Source organism: Prionailurus viverrinus, chromosome A2 (assembly GCF_022837055.1).
Source record: "Prionailurus viverrinus isolate Anna chromosome A2, UM_Priviv_1.0, whole genome shotgun sequence".
NCBI lineage: Eukaryota > Metazoa > Chordata > Mammalia > Carnivora > Felidae > Prionailurus > Prionailurus viverrinus.
The window spans coordinates 81,810,248-81,830,299 of record NC_062562.1 but is presented as its reverse complement, the minus strand read 5'-3'; the positions used below and the strand labels follow the sequence as shown (position 1 = coordinate 81,830,299).

Below are 20,052 nucleotides of genomic sequence, written 5' to 3'. Positions count from 1 at the left end.
ATTAAATTTGTGCATCCATTAGCAAGATGTGCCCTAAGTTATCAGAAAGCCTAAGAGATTATTTTGGGGGTCTGAAAACACTCAAAAATTTTTTCATATAAATTAATGGTAACTGCTTCCTTGCTTTATGCCATTTGTTTCTTTTCTTTTTTTTTTTATGAAATTTATTGTCAAATTGGTTTCCATACAACACCCAGTGCTCATCCCAACAGGTGCCCTTCTCAATGGCTTTATCCCATTTCTGCTTAAGAAAGGTTTTATAGTGAGGCACCTGGGTGGCTCAGTTGGTTAAGCATCTGACTCTTGGTTTTGGCTCAGGTCATAATCTCACGGTTCATGAGTTCAAACCCCACATCAAGCTCTTTGCTGATAGTGCAGAGCCAGGTTGGGATTCTCTCTCTTTCTCTCTCTCTGCCCCTCCCACACACACACACTCTCTCTCTTAAATAAATAAATAAGCTTAAAAAAAAAAAAAAGAAAGCTTTCAGAAGAACGCCCTACTTTCAGATAATGCATATAATGGAGGAAACCTGTATATTTATAAGAATATATTCTTACATGAAACCACATAAAACAAGTTAGAGGGTTTTTTTGTGTGGGGGGGGGGGAGAACAGGAGTGGGAAATATGGATAAAAGGGAATAAAGAAAATCAGAGAGTGGCCTTTTATGGACTTACAATGAAAGTGTGCCATGAACTGAGGAGTCTGATTAAATCTGTTCCTGGTGCCTGAGTTCCAAAATAGGTAAAATAAAATAAAGTAAATCTAATATGAAATAAAATCAAAACCTCTGGGTATATTTCTTCCTGAGCACTTTTTCTCCCCTGCACAGTACTGCAGAGAAAACAGTATTTTTAAACCCCTCTTCTTCATTTCTCTTAGTGAAAGTGGTCACCAAGGTTCTAAATGCTTGCTAAATATATTTGAAAAGAGGGAAGTTTAATGACATCTACTTGATGTGGAAGTGAACGTAAGATGATTTAAACAGTTATGGCTAATTTCTGAGAGGGGAAGAATACTTATCAGCATAGAAATCCATTCCTGGTTTGAATGTTGCTCTCCTACATCTCTTGTAGTGCACTTTACTAACAGTGCTGCTGTGAAAATAAATTATGTGGCTAAATACAGGGAGTGAGTATGGAGAGCCACGGCATCAGCTTTCTCAGAGAAATCGTATCTATGTGAGGTTTCTAAATCATGAAACTGTCGTTAGGATTGACACGTCCGATTAAGGAAACTAACAGTATTAACAACAACCAAACATACATATACTTCATAACCCAGACATTCAACTTCCGTGTGTATAGAGCAGAAATATCTGCCTGGGTGGCTCAGCTGGTTGAGTGTCCGACTTCGGCTCAGGTCATGATCTCGCGGTTTGTGTGTTTGAGCCCTGCGTTGGGCTCTGTGCTGACAGCTCGGAGCCTGGAGCCTGCTTAAGATTCTGTGTCTCTCCATCTCTTGGACCCTCCCCTGCTCATGCTCTGTGTCTCTCTGTCTCTCAGTAATAAATAAACGTTAAAAAAAATTATAAAGAAAAAATATCTGCTGTCTTCATCAAAGGATAAGTACATGAACGTTAAGAGAATCACAAATCAGCCTAGACTTACACTCTCCAGGCCCTGCAACCTCAGGAAAAACAGAATTTATTTTTCCCAGTGTTGAATACTTAGAAGGGTTCTGAATGGTTCTGGTAGGGTCATGCCTCTCTCCTGGAAAAATCACAGCCACTGCAGATGGAACTTAGGATTGTCCAGGCCAGGGTCAAATGACCCAGTGGCCATAGGAAAACCCTAATGATTACTAAGCATTTACTCTACGATGCCACTGTTCTAAGCATGTTATATGTATCAGATCATTTCACTTACACAACACACTTATGAGGTAGATCCTAGTACTTTCCCCATTTCATAGATATTGAAGCTGAGAACCCTCAGGTAACCTGCCACAGTCCCATAACTAGTAAATGATAAATTCAGGATTAAAAAGCAAGTGCTCCGGAACTCATGCTCCCAATGACTAGCATGCATTGCTCTCAAGGCGTCAAGGGTGACACAGCTCTGCAAAGTCACAAGGAAACAAGAGGAGTGGTTCCTGAATTAAAGTACCAGGTGCAGAGGAAAACTACCAATGTTTCATGCAATAGCTCATCAGTTTCATTTATCTAACTAAACATCAATCCAAATATTCAATAAACATCTGATAAATGTCTGCTGTGAGTTAGGTCACACACCATTCTTTAGAGGAGAGCACAAGATGGACCCATTCGTTGCCACCAGTTGTCTCCCTGACCATAGATAATAAAGGAGCATAGAAAAGGGTACTTTTCTTTACACAATAAAACTATTTTGTCTCTAAAAAGTCTCCCCAAATTGTGTTTAAGCATAGTTTAAAAAATATTGTGGTACTTGGGGGGGGTTTGTTTTTGTTTTTTAATGTTTATTTTATTAAAAAAAATTTTTTTAATGTTTACTTTTGAGAGACAGCATGAGTGGGAGAGGGCAGAGAGAGAGAGAGGGAGACTCAGAATCGGAAGCAGGCTCCAGGTTCTAAGCTGTCAGCACAGAGCCCGACGCAGGGCTTGAACCCACACGCCGTGAGATCATGACCTGAGCCAAAATCGGACGCTCAGCTTACTGAGCCACCTAGGCGCCCCTATGTTTATTTTATTTTTGAGATAGAGAGAGAGACAGACACAGAGACAGAGTGTGAGAGGGGGAGGGGCAGAGAGAGAGTGAGACACAGAAGCTGGAGCAGGCTCTGTGCTGACAGGAGAGAGCCCGGCGTGGGGCTTGAACTCACAAACCGTGAGATCATGACCTGAGCCAAGGTCAGACGCCTAACTGACTGAGCCACCACCCAGGTACCCCTAAAAAATTGTTTTACGGCATAAACTTAAATTTTATATTATAACTGAGTAAATAGTAAATATAGAAGCAGACGTGTTAAATTTGTTCAACTGATTCGACCAGAATTTTTTGTTAAATGAATGTAGATTGGTTTTCTTGTTCTTGTTCTTCTGAAAATACTACAAAGAATATGTTGCACTCAGGCTCTGAAAGAAAACTTTTAATTAATTTGAAAAATATTTTAACAATGGCAGCTGGTTGGAATAAGAATCCTTGTTATTAGGAGCACCTGGGTGGCTCAGTCGGTTGAGCGACCGACTTCAGCTCAGATCATGATCTCATAGCTCATGAGTTCAAGCCCCGCGTTGGGCTATGTGCTGACAGCACAGAGCCTGGAGCCTGCTTCAGATTCTGTATCTCCCTCTCTCTCTGCCCCTAACCCACATGCATTCTTTCTCTGTCTCTCTCAAAAGTAAACACTTAAAAAAAAAAAAAAAAAAGAATCCTTGTTATTCAACAAATATTTATTAAGTGCCTGGGTATGATTTAACCTTACAAGTGATCAGAGAAATACAAATTAAAAATATAAAATATCATATTTGATGTCAAATTGGCTAAAGTTTTTTTTAGATAATATTCTTATGAAGATATCAAACATTATTTTACATTTGGCAATTCATACATTGGCAATCTTTGTAGAGCATAGATGGCCTTAAAAATAACTATATGCTCTGACCATTTCACTTCTAAAAATTCATACCAAAACGTTGCATAGACTTATGGAAATATATGGCTATGAGAATTTTCCTCACAGGTTACTGATGATAGCAAAAAATGGTAGGTTATAGGGGTGCCTGGGTGGCTGGTTGAGCGTCTGACTTCAGCTCGGGTCATGATCTTGTGGTCCCTGAGTTCGAGCCCTGCGTCGGGCTCTGTGCTGACAGCTCGGAGCCTGAAGACTGTTTCGGATTCTGTGTCTGTCTCTCTCTCTGACCCTCCCCCATTCATGCTCTGTCTCTCTCTGTCTCAAAAATAAATAAACGTTAAAAAAACTTTTTAAAAATGGTAGGTTATAAATATAACACAATATAGTATAATATAATATATAGTTAAATAAAATAAGATATTTATGGAATATTAAATAAAAGATATGTGTACTATCTAATCCACTTTAGTTTAAAAGAAGTATAGATGTGCATAGAAAAAGACCAGAAAGCCTTACCCTTATTATTTCTGGGTGGTGAATTTTCAGATAATTTAAATTTTTGCTCATTTCTCATATTTTTGTGTTTAACATGTAAAAAGAAAAAAAAGCAAAGGTTTTTAAAAAGTGAAAAAATAAAATTCAAAGTGACAAGTATATTGTTAGAAGTTTGCAATGTATGGTGTAAGAGCTCACTGGAATGGCTTTATCCTGATTTAGGGCCAAGTGAGCAGAGACTTTTTGAGAAGAAACTGAACAGAGGCGTCCCCTCAGTCACATTAAAGATGAGGACACACAAGTGTATATGCAAGTGCTGGTATTTGTTAGGAAATCAGTCGCATTACTTACTGCACCTATAGTGTTTATCCAATCCCAAAAGCATTCAGAGTATTTCTAAAACATGTGTAATCGATTTTCACTTTTCTTTGCAGTTCTCCATTATCCATTTATGTATTTTTTCCAACAACTATGGTAAAAAACTTCCACAGTATTGTATAAATCCATCTTTCTTTTTTGGGGGGCAGCCACGACTGCATTAAAGTTTAGCCCTTAACAGACTTCACTTACGTTAACCCAGAGCTCCTTAAGGACAGGGATGCTGTTTTATTCATCATGCGTGTCCAGCATGCAGCAGGCACAGATAACACCAGCGAAAAGCAGGTAGGTGTGAGCTTCTATTCTCAAGTCTTTTGTTTTATTAGGACCTTTTTTATTTGGCAGATATACTAACACATGACTTCATAGTGCAAAATTCTTGTAAAAAGAAAATAGATTTTAGTTTCCAAGCAGAGAACCTGGGAAATTTGTGAATCATCGATTTTCCTGCTTTGAAACCATTTTTGTGCCGCCCAGTCAATACAAGTAGGCCTGGGAGAGTGAAACTGTCCTCACACCCAGAGCTGGGGAGGCAGACAGAACCTCCCCACAGAATTTAACACATCCCTCGGAAGCAGTAACATCCAAGCTTTCCTCATTCTTTCTGAAGCTAGAGCAGCAGCTCTATCTGCTCGTAGGAGATCTGTGCTTACTAATGAGCCCATTTCTTACTCTCAGTGAACCTGAAGGGGCTCGGTTTCAAATGGCACAATTTCCAGTGACTGAAACAGTGTCTGACACCTGGAGTTAAATCTCCGTTGAATTATAAAATAAACAAATGGAAGTGAAAGACAGATGAACAAAAGAAATTAACGTTGCTTTGCATAGCACTGTGAAATACTAACTTCACTGTGGATTGAGATGTACAAATTAAGGGCCAGTCGGGGAAAAAAAATCTATTCTTTATACATTCAGACCAAACTTAAATACCCACCGAGGACAGGCAGGCCATGCAGTTAATTGGTAGGTGTGCATGTGTGGACGTTACCGAGTGGAGGAGAAGCCAGCACACACCATTTCAAGGGAACGAGGCTGACTCAGTTCCAGCCCTTTGTTGCCATATGGTGATGTAGGCCCAATTTCGTTAGTTTTTCCAGTTTTTTAAGAGAAGCTTGGAGTCTAGATTTCTTTATGAAAACTCCAGAATTTAAAATGTTGGCTCAAAATTTAAAAGTAGATAAACTGTATCTGTGAGTTCTGCATGTATATCTGGCTAGAGTAGAGGCACATTGATTGGAAACCTCTCATTTTGACTTTACTGTGTCTGAGAATATTTATCCTTAGGGACATGTGCATGTGTGTTCATGTGTTTGTGTATGAACTGTATGTTGTCGCCATTACCTTGTGGAAACTGAGAAGAAGGAGGTAAGTCACACTGTGGGGAGGGTTTTTAAGGACTTGGTTAGCTGGTGGAAAATAGTGGAGGATGTATCTTTAGAGGGGAGAGCAATCAATAGGATGCGTACACCCATATCGAAAGTAGACACCTACCCTCCCAGAGAGACTGGAAGATACACGTGCCACTACCCTTAATGATTATGTATCAAAGGATGGCTCCCAGGTCCTTGAGGGAGGCGTTCCTGGGTTGTAACACTGGCAAGAAGCTTTTAAAGAAGTTTCTATCTATCTCAAGGAGAGCAAAGAAAGAATGACCAGTTTCAAGTTTTCTAGAAGAAACGCTCTAAGGGAGGTCAGGGACCTAGAGTCAGGAAGAAGCTGGTCTGAAGTCGAGGGAAGCTGGAGAGAATGGTAAGTCCGTCTCTTGTTGATGTTTAGCAAGCTACATACCAGTAGGTCAGAAATAAATGTAAATTCTAGATGTTTCAACTCTAGCTCAGAGCCCTCCCCTCCTTGCCCCCACATCCTCCCTACTGCCTAGTGTACCAGGGCACCATGGGATGCCAGTGACGGTGACTAAGTTCTATCCATTTAAGCACTTGGAGGAGAAGCCCATTGTATGCCTAAATGCCCTCCAGGGGACTCTGCCTGCCTATGTAGGTACCAACAGGTGCTTACAACTGCCCCAGTACCCTGTGCTTTCACCAGCTGGGCAACCTTGGGAGCCTAGCCTCTGCATTCCTAAATGGGCACAATAAATACCAACTACACAGCATTTGTAGTGAATCTGATCTATGTGAGGCACTCAATATGGTGCCCGGCATATAGTAACAACTCAATAAACAGTAACTATCAAGGTTTCAGCCAGTTCTCATCTGTGCAATTGTATTATTTCTGTAGAAGGAGGAACATACATTAACAAAATACCTAGAGAGGTGAAAGAAAAGTAGTTAAAAGAATAATGACTTAAATCTGCCAAAATCAAGAAGAAACTACCAGTGAGGCAGTAACTGTTCGCAAAGTGCCATGACCTACCCTCCTCAACTCCACCGATTTTCTACCCAATTTTCCTTTACCTTGTTCCCTCAAACTAAAGTATTTCCCTATGTACATCTCAAATCTCCATGTTATTTAGCACAAGGATACAATGCAGTTTTAGAAATTACAACCTTTGTTGTATTTCCTTTCTTACATTTAGAACTCGCAGCATTTGACCCAATACCCATTTATTTTTTGAAAGCCCATGTGGGAGCTAATTGACTTTCCAGGAAGTTCTTTGCCAATCCTCCCCCAAGAAGGTTTCTCCTGTGTTTGTATCTGGTAGCAATTCTACAGTGTTCAACATTTGGAACTCTGGTATTATAATTGTGCTTGAAGTATCTACACAGAAATGGTCTGTTTCATCATCCCCTGAGCTCGGCCTGTGTGTGGATGTGACATTCCAGTGGAAGGAAGCCAAGAGCCTATAGTAGCGATCCTGGGGAAAATTTAAGCAGCTGTGGCTGTGTAATTCAAAACCTCTGAAAAGTGTGCTGCAGTCCGTGCACAGCATTAGTATAACATGAGGGCTGGATGTAGCCCGTCCTCCGGAGGACTTCCTTGCCCGCTGCAGGAAAGAGAAGATTGAAAGACAAACCTGGGTGCAGCCGGAAAGGTCCAAATAGATGAGCTTGTGGCATCCATCCCCTAAATTCAGGTACCGTAATCCTTTGTCTGTGAACTTTTTGCAGTAAGCCAAGCTGAGATTCTGTAAATTGTGGAAGTGCCTGAAAAGACAGGACGAGAAAAGAGAGGAAGGAAGGGGATTAAACTTGAGTCGTTTTCCACATCTTTCTTAAGCCACTATGACAAAGAGAAGTAAAACTCTAAATTAATCTTTTCTCCTTGCAGATATTCAACAGTTGGACTTCATTGTTAATTCTCTTCCTGTTATGTAAAGGAGATTGTAGTAGTATGTCAGATAATGCATAATTACATTTTAGATGAAAATAAAGATTTGCCTCGATTTTTAAGAAAGCTAGTTGGGATAAAGCTTTGGGGGTGGGGGAGATTTGTGCATTCATATTGTTTGGACGTTAGTTTGTGTTCAAAACCAAAGTTACAGAGTTTGCATTATTGTTGCATTTAGGTTTTATCTTTGGAGCACCAAAACAATGTGCAAAATGTCTAGAAGGACAAACTCTTTGTAAACATTTAAGTGGCGATTAACTGTTACATGACAGTGAGGACTGGGGGCAGAAAGGAGGCAAAGTTAAACATAACAGGCTCTTAAAATGGACATGATTAGCAAACGATTTGAAATAGACATTTGAATATGCATGATTTCATAAGTAACAGTTTCATATTTATAGTTAAAGAAAGACTAATTGATAGAGCTTAAAAATGGGTTAAAAAGAACAGTCTGCAAATGAGTTGGGCAACACATGAGGGGAATAAACACTACATCAGAGGCTATCTGTCTCACTGGAGTTCAAACAGATTAAATGTGGCATTACCACCATGACCAAAATGATCGCTTCCAGAAAAAAAAAAAAAAAAAGAGGGTAATTAAGATGAGCCTGTACTACCCGGCAAGGGCTTACAGTTTGAGGACCTTCTGTGGACAATTTTCCAAGCCTTCCTAAGCCTGGCATTTTTTAAAAGTGCAAGAACTCCCACTGTTGCCGAGTCTTGTAATGGAATTAACAACATGCTCTCGGTTTGTGATCCGCACCAGTTTAACACCAAGTTGGAAAACAAGAACAAAAAAGTGGAAGAAGATGCCTCTCTGTCCCTCAAAAGCCCATAAATGACAAGTGAAATTTACCTTCACATAAAATTGGGAAATGAGATATGTGAGCATTGACAATTAATCAGATTGATTACTAAAGTTTGAAAAACTCATCTATATGATATAAGGATTCCCATTGCATAGTGATTTATTTGATGCAGAACACACATTCCCCTCTGGCAATGGCTGTGTCCATGAGATTCAACAGAACAAAGAGGGACGCCATCTGGATTCCCCAGTGGCTGTGGGCAGGGCCATGGAGCAGAAAGCAGTACTAACATCCCAAGGACACGTCCCCTCTCCTGGGGCCCTTGAGTTAACGAAGATGTATGCCAAAGTTTTGAAAATGCTTGATCTTCCTCTCCGTGGAAGGGTACCCTTGTGATTCAAGAACAGCTTTCCTGGGGTGTGTGGAGGGTGCAGGGAGGATTGTCATTTCTAACAACACTTAAGCTCTCTAATTTGGAGGAGGGAGCCTGAGGCACACAGCACAACACAATGGAAAACACACAAAGTTTTGGAATCGGACCAAACTGGTTTCAAATTTCAGCTCTGACACTTATTGCAACTTCCCTAACCTCTCAGAGATTGTTTCTGCATCTGTTAAGTGGGGATTATAATATGATGTCTTTTCTTTCTAAACCCTGACCAACGGTGTCCAGCTTTCCTGAACCTCAGTTTTCTCATCTGTAACATGGATGTAATTCTATCTGCTATTTCCTCTTGGAAGTATGACAATTCTATGAGAACATAGATGTAAGAGTATATATTAAGGATGACTTTTGATGATTAAAATCAGGAGGTAGAAGCTTTAAAATATATGGGGTGCCTGGGTGGCTCAGTCGATTAAGCGTCTGACTCTTGATCTCAGCTCATGGTTCATGAGTTCGAGCCCTGTGTTGGGCTCTGTGCTGACAGTGTGGAGTCTGCTTGGAATTCTGTCTCCTCTCTCTGCCCCTACCCTACTTGTGCTCTCTCTCTCTCTCTCTAAATAAATAAATAAATAAACTTAAAAAAATAAAATAAATTTCAAAAATAAAATAAAAATATGTATTGTTATTACTAATTCAAATGATAACATGTTAATTGTTCTTATGAAGTTTGTTGGGTCTTCTTTCATATAATGGAATGGGTACTCATCTGACAAGGTGGTGCACACAACTGATTCCAAGGGTTTGGGGGAATTTCCTATGACATCTACACCCTCAGTTTGGTCAAGGTTTAAAGCCCTATTTAATCCGTTTGAACTCCAGTGAGATTGATAGCCTTTGACGTAGTTTTTATTCCCTTCGTGTGTTGCACATTTTCAGACTGTTCTTAACCCATTTTTAACCCCTATGTCAATTAATCTGTCTTTAATTATAATAATGTAACTGTTACTGACAAAATCATGCATATTCAAATATATTCAAATCTAGTCCAAAGCTGTTGTTTGATTTTTTTTAACTCCTCGTGATCAGTTAACAAATACTGTAAGTAGGAATTGACTGAGGAGTTCTTAACTTTTTTGTGTGTAACAGATACCTCTGGGTCTATGGACCCTTTATCGGCATAATGTTTTTAATACGTAGAATAAAATACTTAAAATTACAAAAGCAGCTCATTATATTGAAAGATATTATTATCAAAAATTTTTAAGGATCAAATGAGTAGAATAATAATATATGTGCTTCTTTATTTTTAACATGTTTATATTATATATATATATATATATATTTGTTATGTAACATATGATATCATATGTTAATATTAAATAACAAATCTAGTGGCAGGGCTAATAACTACCCATGGTTTTGAGGGGGCGATGAATGTCAGTGATACTTTGAGATAACTATAACAACTATAGTAAGAAAATATTTCAGATTTTTATGGGTAAAAGAGTCCCAGGAACTGCTAGTGCTATTCTGATTTTTCACTTACATTTCAGTTAGAGCTTAGCAAAAACGGGGATGATTTTTTCCCCCATAAAAACTTATGGAACCTCTGAATTCCATCTTTGTTCCTTGGGGGATCCACTGGCCCCATGTTAAGAACCTCAGATTTGGCAAAAGAAGTTGTTCATTGGACTAAATGACTCCCAGACTGAAAGTCTCTAGGTGGCTGTCCTCAAAGTGGAACCTCATGGGAACCATCAGTTTGAAAACCTAGCATAGGAGGAATCTTGAGTGGCCCTGTGGCCTTTCCAGGGATTTACAGTGCTGCAGACTCAGAGCTTCTGGGAATGGGAAAACAATCAGTTGACAGTGAAATCACTTGGCAAATTTTATGCAATACTGCAACTTTTTATTCTGAATTTTGGCAAAGAAATACATCCCTTACGTGAGTAAGATCTGGCTCATCATGTTCTCAACCCAGAGACAACTTGGTATTTCTAATTCCACTTTGAAGCTGTGTTTGCAGCCTGTGTTTATCTTTTCCTAATTATTTGATAACTAACTGTTTCTAATGGGGGGAGAGCTTCTCTTTGTGATTTATTTTTCTACTGCTACTATAATCTTTAAGAAATAACAATTCTTAGGGTGCATGGGTGGCTCAGTCAGCTAAGTGGCCGACTCTTGATTTCAGCTCAGGTCATGATCTCACGGTTCGTGGGTTTGAGCCCCACATCTGGTTCTGTGCTCACAGCGTGGAGCCTGCTTCGAATCCTCTGTCTCCTTCTCTCTCTCTCAAAAATAAATAAAACATTTAAAATATTTGTAAAAATTTTTAAAAATCAAAATTCTTGCAGAAACTACAGAGATCACATTTTTTCTGTTGGCTTTTTTCCATTAAAGAATCGAGGTCTTCTGTATTAGATCACCAATACCTGAGGGCATTACTGTTGGAAGGAATGTAGAATTCTGTATTTAAACAATGATTTCTCTGAAAAAATCACCAAGACAAGGTCTAGTTTGTAAAAGAGAAGATTTGCAGGTAGTCTCTTTTGATTTAGTGCTGGGCTCTTTAGTTTCACAGAGGCAGTTTTGCATAATAGGATCCCTGCAGAAATCCAAATGCCGTGTTTTGACCTTATTCATAGACTAGACCTTGAGGATGTACAGTCAAGGAAACAGCTTACTCTTTCTGCCCCACTCAGATGGGTAAGACCATATAACCTGAGAGCACCTATGTGTAAAGAAATTTCCAAGCCATTTGAAGGGACTATGTGAAAAATAATTAAACACCATGCCACTACAGCACATGACATTCCATTAAAGAGCAAAGATCATAATAGCTTTACTCACTACTATATGCCCAGAATGTCCCGCACACAGTAGTTGATCAATGCATGGTAAAAAAAAAAAAAAAAAAAAAAAAAAAGTGAATGAATGTTGCTGTTAGGATTCAGGGAAAGGAGAGATCAATGTGGAATTGTGGTAGATGGTATGACTCGAGGTATAAAGGCTATGGCTTAGCAGAGAGGAGGAGAAAGGAATTCCATCTATAGAGAAAGAGAAGCTTGCAGCAATCCAGATGACCAGAGTTAAGGGCTTCCCTTGGAAAACCAGGGCAGATAGGTTTCATCACATAATGTTAAGGACCTATACAGGAGAAGTTTGATCAATGTTAAAGGACAGTAAGGGAAGAGTCTAGACCTTCAGCATGTCAAAGACATGATAAGACTATCATTTCAGGATGATGCCTCTTACAGAGTAAGAAAAAAACAGATTGAAGGGAAGAGAGACCAAGGGTGAACCGTAGGGATGCTAGGCCAGAGGAGGCGCTGAGAGTGCCACCTAGGTGGTGGCAATAGGAGTAAATGGAAAGGGTTCGATTCAGGAAATATTTAGAAGCAAAAATGTCCTGGAATGGGCATGAGCTATGAGCAGCCCTCATTTTCAACTTCAGAAAATGGAGCAGGTCCCCAAAGAAGTGAGGAAAAATATTCAAATAAAAAGCTGGCAAATCAATGTTGTCAAGAAGGGCAAACAAATTATATTTTTCTTCTGGCAAATGATTTCTTTGGAAAGAAATACTAAAGGCAACTGGGGAGAGAATGACAACAGCACACAACATTTCTCTGGTTATTTATAGTTTAAAGAACACTTTTGCATTCCCAAACATATTTGAAACAATGGAAAAACAGAACAAAAATAGGGAATCATAATGAAATGTATTTTTATCATAGATAAGAAAGTCAGTGTACATTTTTTATATGACAAAAATCATCAATATCAAGTATATTTTTCGTGATTGTTCTCCCAGTCACAAGAACTACAGTTAAAATCAAAACAAAATTCTCATTTTGGGTCCTACCTATTTTTTTTATCTGTTGCCCACTAAAGGTATAGCTTCATTTGCAAAACAGGTGTTCCTAAGAAACTATGCATGGTTGTAGTATTATCTTAATTTTCCTAAGAGAAAAAATTATCTCCAAGTATGATATCCCAAATCATCTACTTCATAAATACTGTTTTTCACATAGAGATTTAATGGATTTTGTAATATATTCCCTTTCTGTACACACACACACACACACACACAAGCATACATGTTCTCTCTCTCTCTCTCTCTCTCTATATATATATACACACACACACAAGCATATATGTTATCTCTCTCTGTATATATATACATATATATATACACACACACACACACTCATACATGTACATATATACATATGCATATACATCTCCCTATGGAATTCCTAAAGAAAAGTATTGAGTGATATTCTATATTGCAGGACTAGAGCACCTTTTAGAATTCCTGAAAGGGTCAGGACCCTCCACAGTAGCATCACTGGAGCTGGTTTGCACCAGCCCATGAGAGCCAACTATTAGCATTTCTTTCCAACTCCACATTCAGTGACATCATGTTGGTAGCTTAAAATTGATCATGGTGGTAGTATTTACACCACGGAAATCAGTAAATCTTACAAATCAGAACATCCCCTTAACCCCTACCCAAACTAGTTATTAAACATTTATTGGAACCCAGCTATTCTTGGAACACACTTTGAGAACTACTGATATGGAGAATGCAGTATGTTGAGGAAATGTATACAGAGATAAAAATGATGAGAGAGAAGATGACAGCTTTGAAGGACAGGAATAAAAATTCTATCTGAGAATAAAACAGGATTCTTAAGACAAAACCTGAACAAATGGAATAGAAGCATTAAAAAGGAAAATGCCTTCCTTGCCTGAGAAAAGATCTAAGTTTTAATATTCAAAAGGTTTACTATGTTCCAGGAAAAGTTAATTGAAAGAATACAATTAAGCTCGGATAATGTTTTTAATTTCTCAGTAAAAAGGAAATTCTTGCAAGCATTTTGGCAGAAAAATAGGTTTCCAACAAAGGAACAAAAAAAAATCAAGCTAGCTTTACACTTCTCTTTAACCTGAAATACCAAAGATTATGTGGCAATATTTGTAGGTTTTTAAGAATAAAGTAAGGGACATAATTCAAGAGCTATACACCAAGAGAAGTTGTTCACCCTTCAAGACAAAAGAAAGTCATTTTCAGAAAGCAATGGCTAAAAATCTAACACTTGTTTATCTTTCTCAATAAAGAGGTTTTAAAACTATATGTCCAGTCATCATGAGATGAATCAAAGTCAGAAATAAAGATTAAGGAAATTGTGGAACAAATGGACCATCAATGAATGGCAAACTTAGAGGTAGGACTCCATAATCATAAATATGATCACAATATTGAGCACAAACATGAAAAATCAATATTGAAAGTAAGTTAGATGATTACTAAAAATCACAAATAATATGTGTTTATGGACAAGGGGGTGGAAGTAGAGAAGCATCAAGTTCAAGGGAGAATGAAAGAGTATTAGATCTCTAACCAACATCATTGTTCCGTCACAACTTTGATAACTGAAGAAATGCATATTAAAAGCATGTTTTAAAAAAAAAACATACACATAGCCACTAGTTAGAATACAGAACAGAATGTGCACATACCTCTGAAATACATTAAGATTATAAAAGTAAACAATATAGTTTACATAGAAAAAGGAAGAAACAATGAATACAGTACAGTAACATAAAAAATCAAAAACAAAGCAAGATCATAAAAATAAAACCATACACTCAATTTTGAAAGGAAGTATTACTCGTAAACTATGTTAGCTATGTGCTTCATATAAAAGGCAAACCTAAAATACACCAACATAAAGATTAAAAATACAGGGATACATAAAGTTATTCCAAAAAACCATAAGCAAAAGAAAATAAAGATGACTATATTAATAGCAGATAAAAAAGAATCTGAGGCAAAGGAACATCAACCAGAATAAAGAATGTAATTTTATGTGAATAAATGCTATAATCTATATTGAAACCTGCTACTTATTAATCTTTATATATAAAATAAAAATATCAAAATAAAGAAGCTTGATTCTAAAAGACAACCAATGTATCACTATTATACTGTGAAATATCAAGAATTCATACATATATACACACACGTAGAAATTTTGTTCTCTAAAAGAAACTCTCTTGTTTTAAGCATTCATGGATGATTTACTAAAATTAATTATATAAACTGGTCCACCAAGAAATCTCAATAAATTCCAAAAGGTAGAAATAATTCAGCCCACATTTCTTGACCACAGTGTACAAAATTAGAAATTAAAACCAGAAGCCTAATCAAAGAAACTTCAACTACTTGGAACCAAAAATTCTCTTCTAAATAATTATTGGGTCAAAGATGAAAACAAATGTGCAACAGTTTACAAAATGAGAACAATACTTATTAAATCTTACAAGCTTTGCCTATATTCTTATTCAGAGGTAATTTCATATTAAATCTTACAAATGAAAGAAATCAATTAAATCTTACAAATTAAAACATTAAAAGGACACTTGTACCTTGTACCCAAGTCCAAAAATGACCATTTGGAAAATATAATGAGAAATTAAAATTAAAATTTAATTAAAACCAAGAGTCAGAAGCTTAACCGAATGAGCCATCCAGGCACCCCTTAACAACTCTGAAAGTGTAAAAAATATTCTTAGCTCATGGACTACATTAAGTCAGGCTTTGGACCACACGAGTCATAGTTTGCTGAACCCTATTACATTGTTGCCTCATTTATCTACCAAAATAAATTCTAGATTGATTATAGATTTAAGTAAAAACAAATCATACAAGAAAAAAATAATAAATGACATCAAACACCTGGAAGGAAGAAAACCTTTATTTAAAAGTTAAAAAGTATCAGAAGAAATTTCAAAGGAAAAATTTGATAGATTTGACTAAACAGACTTGACTAAAATGTGGAAACTCAATTAATGGGATAAACAGAAAATATGTTACCACTTTTTTTAGGCTTACACATTTCTAGAAAATGATCAGAGACAGAAGATAAGGAAAATAACCACCTAGAATTTTCTCTAGCTTTTTCAAATGCTTTGCTGTTATTTTTCAAAGAATCTCAAAAAGTTATATTCTCAAAAATAATTTATTCTTTCACAATAGTTTGAAAAAAATGTTTTGAATGTCTCCCAATATGATTATCTTCTCCTCCTGATTAGTATTTCCTTGGTGAAAATAAATAATTGAATGACATAAAATTTGAATATCCTGTCAACTTTTGGTGATGTCTTGTAGTCTTCTGTCCCTTCTCCTCCAACAAAGCACTAGCTGAGGAGATGCCACATTTGTATTCAGCCCATAGATCAAAAAACAACTCGTATCAGATTTCCTGGAGGTGGTGGAGGTCCCAACAGGTAACCAGAGCATGGCAACAGGGAATATGGGACCACAGTGTTCAAGGTCAAAGAAAGGAGGGCACTGGTGTTCTGTTGTCAAGAAGTCCAGACATGGGACTGGAATTTAGAAGCCAGGCTCCATTGCCCAGGAAGGAGGACCAGAAAGAGACTGGCAGAGCCTAATCAAGCTACTGGGCACATTGCTGTAAGAGTGACACAGAAATGTTGGCCAAGCAGAGGACCAGTTATTTAATCTGGGCCTGCCCAGGAGGGAGAGAATAGGCACCAGGTTGGGGACTTGAAACCAGCAGTCCTGTTACTAGATTAGTGGTGCCATGATGGTGGGGTGCTAGATGGTTAGATGGTGGGCAGTGCTGGAACAAGCCAGAACCTGGAGGAGCATCACTATTTTAAGTATAACACCTATAACACAAACATTACCTCGGCAGCAGTCTCATGGTCCTGTTGGTGATAATTGTGTTAGATAGATTGAGGTACAGGACTCCAGGACAGCCTTCAGAGATGTATCTCATTGATTCATCCTGCATAAAAACAGAGGGAAGAATCTTATCAAAGTCTAACAGGAGATGCCTGAATGACTCAGTCGGTGAAGCATCCAACTTTGGCTCAGGTCATGATCTCACGGTTCATGGGTTCGAGCTCCGCATGGGGCTCTGTGCTGACAGCTTGGAGCCTGGAGCATGCTTCAGATTCTGTGTCTCCCTCTCTCTCTGCCCCTTCCCCACTAGTGCTCTGTTTGTCTCTCAATCTCTCTCTCTCTCTCTCTCTCAAAAATAAATAAACATTTTTAAAAAATTTTTTTAAAAGTCTAACAGGCTCTGTTATTTCCCCATGATCTCTCTACTATCTATCTCCCTGCTCCAAAAATACCATGCAAGGCTTGGTCTCTTCAATTCTTTGATAATGGTTGTAAGTCAAATTAAATAGAAGGTGATCGTTTTGTTTGAAGCTTCATTACTCTCTCCCCTTCCCCTTCTTTGGAAATCAAGTCCCATTTGATCACAGTGACACTTCGTTAAAATTTGAACCCTTGTAAGTTCAACTCTGACAGGAAATTTGAGCTTAAGTGTCAGAGTGTCAAATGCTCCTGACTCTTCAGATGCATGAAAGTGATTAAAACCTGATCTATTTTTAAGCTTACTAAAATCATTCTGAAAGACAGGAATAGTAAATGTTCTCAACTGGACTTCATTAAAAGTGACTCCATATTTACACATGTAAAGAAATGTGTGTGTGTGTGTGTGTGTAATTAAGTTTTTGTGGTTCTATTACTGAATTATTAAAACAGCTAAACAGATTCTCACCAAATTTATGGTAAGTTTGAGATGGTCTGAAGTAAAATATAGGCTACATACATGTTGAACGTGAAGTTCAGTGTTGAAGGTATTGTGGGCAACACTCTCAAAGATTCAAGAAACCTTCCCCCAGAGAGCTGAAACTGGGGTACCAGGGTATAATTCCACTATGACATGAATGAGACAGCAAAACAAATAGTGATTTCAAGCATGAGCCCTATCTTGGCATTTACAAGACCAGATCACTTGCAAGCTTTCATTGCAATGAACTCCTTCCCATATGGGTAACTACTTATAAAATGCTTTAGAATGAGTAAGTAGCAGCATGGTTTTTATTTATTTAATTATGGTTGATGAGTCTCCCTAGGGACACCGACAAGGTCAGCTCATTTTAAATATTTGTGGCACATCAGTCCTGGAAAGAATAGGCCATTGCAGGAAGAGGTAAATCGTCACTTGACTAGGGGATGTGGTTTGGGAAAGAATTCTGCATGTTCAGTATGGCCACCTCCAATACCACTAAGGATGGCAAAGGCTTATTTTCAGTGGGATCATCAGTGTTTAACATTGTATTCCTAGCTATTTCCCAGAGTCAAGGATATTAAAATAACAAAATCATGCAGTTGTAAAAGCTGTAGTTCTGCTGTAGGGAAAGGTACAAGTACATGGCATGAGTACAAGGGCACTGTATTCTTGCCACTGCATTCAAGCTGCCAGTGATTTTTCTAGACACTCCAAACTAAAATGTGTGATTTAGATATATGTGGATTGATTTAAAAAAAAAGTATGCCGTACATGTTTCCCAGAGGTATGGAGAGAATAACCATAACAAGCGGCATTGTACTTTAATATAAACAAAATCTATCTTCAAAAATGTTCATGGTACCAATCAAATATCAAAGTGATTGTACACCTGTTGAAAGTCTCTGGCAAAAATGCAAATGAGTTGGACAAGGAGAGGATAGAAAGCTGGTTTCTACACCCACCCTTAGAGAGGTAACCACAGAAAAGATGAAAATGTGGGGCCAGGAAGAGCAAGATAAAGCATGTCTTCTGCACCATAGAGGAATCTGATTTTTCCTTTAAGATATGGAGGCAAACCATTTACTGAATTTTCCTGTCTGGCAGAGCTTGGATATCCAAAAAATTTCAGATAAATCCTATTCTCAGTGTTTAAAAGAAATCAAGTTTCAATCCCCAAACACTTGAGTACATAAACTCAAAAACTGAGTATCCTTATTGCAAAATGGCTTCTGAATTTGTCCACAATGCACTCAAATCTTTCTGAGTGTAATATATTCATAAGTCAAGTTTCTTAGAAATAAAGTTTTCTGAAAGGATGTTACATGGCTCTTTAAATGTAAACCTGTCTCCCCAGTCTATGTCTCAAAGCAAAAAACAATAGTAAAATGTAGCTGGATAAAATTATCAGCCCTGTATAGTATTAGACTCCAAAACTGGGAAAGACTTTGATGTTCACAAATTCAATCCGGATGGCATTGTTTTGACTTTCCTATTACAAAGCCATATTTCAAGACTGTGATCTGTTATTCAAGTGCAGAACTGAAGCTCCCTGAGGACAGGAACTGAAACTTGATTCATTTTAAGTTCCCTCTAACACCTGTATTTTATAGCGTATAAACTCCCTGTATATGTTTATATATAAAAATAAATACATCTTTAATGTAGTAGGTACTAAAAATATCCACCGAATGAAACAGAAATTTGAAAGAAAGGACAATAATGATGATGCTGGGAGGTAGCAAGGAGGAGTCAAGGGTGTGGATGTCACTCTGGAGTTGCTGCTTAATGAAGCATGACGCAGTCAGACTCCTGTTTTCACCCTGCTTCTCCCACTGTTCTTTCTGGAGATTCTTTGCTATTTCTTCTCTGTCTACTTCTAAAAGTCAGCAACGCCCCCAAGTTTTACTCCTAAATCGTCTTCTCATGCCTTCTTTCTCTCTCTAGGCTGACCATATTCACTTTTGTGATGTTAACTAAGCATACGAACATGTCAACCCAAGATGGAATCTCAAGTTCTGTGCCATGTTGTCCATTACCTGCTAGATGTCTCCATACAACTCCATTCATTAAACAAATGTATAGAGTGTTTACCATGCCAAGATCTGTGCTATGTGCTATGACTACCACAAAAAATAAGACACATCTCCTGTGCTTTGGGCCCCGTAGGCTACTGGAGGAGGCAGAAACACTGTGATTAGGGCTACTTATTAGAGGGACCCAGAGGAGCTGCAACAAACCCAGCCCTGGGAGTCAGTGATGTCTTGATAAAGCAAGCAGTACCAAAAGTAAGCCTTCAAGCCTGACAAAGAGGATAACAACACCTGAGGACAAAGCGAAAGGGCATTCCATGCCAAGAGCACAGGCTGAGCAAAAGTGAAACAGCAAAGAGCAGCTTGGCTCATGCAGCAAAGAAAGCATAGCAGTGCATGGTTGCTGCAGCTTAATGTAAATGCAGGGATTGGAGCAAGATGAGGCTGGAAAAGGAGGCAAAGCCAAGTACAGAGGGTGTTTGAGGTAGAGCTTGTTA

At 38.0% G+C, this 20,052-nt stretch overlaps 2 protein-coding genes across 6 annotated transcripts in view; one reads left to right on the top strand and one right to left on the bottom strand.

Annotated features, from left to right (window-relative positions):
• Window positions 1–20,052, bottom strand: part of FBXL13 (F-box and leucine rich repeat protein 13) — a 217,356-nt gene that overhangs the window by 72,611 nt on the left and 124,693 nt on the right. For all 5 annotated transcript variants that reach the window (XM_047825866.1, XM_047825876.1, XM_047825898.1 and 2 more), the window contains 2 exons: window positions 16,627–16,727; window positions 7,403–7,532 (listed from right to left, as the gene is read on the bottom strand). In XM_047825866.1, the coding sequence (XP_047681822.1) occupies window positions 7,403–7,532; window positions 16,627–16,727 (231 nt within the window). The remainder of the gene's footprint in view (window positions 1–7,402; window positions 7,533–16,626; window positions 16,728–20,052) is intronic.
• The window catches only part of LRRC17 (leucine rich repeat containing 17), a 31,653-nt gene continuing 18,354 nt past the window's right edge, over window positions 6,754–20,052 (top strand). Inside the window, exon 1 of the mRNA XM_047825905.1 lies at window positions 6,754–7,462. The gene's annotated coding sequence lies outside the window, so the exon portion shown is untranslated. The remainder of the gene's footprint in view (window positions 7,463–20,052) is intronic.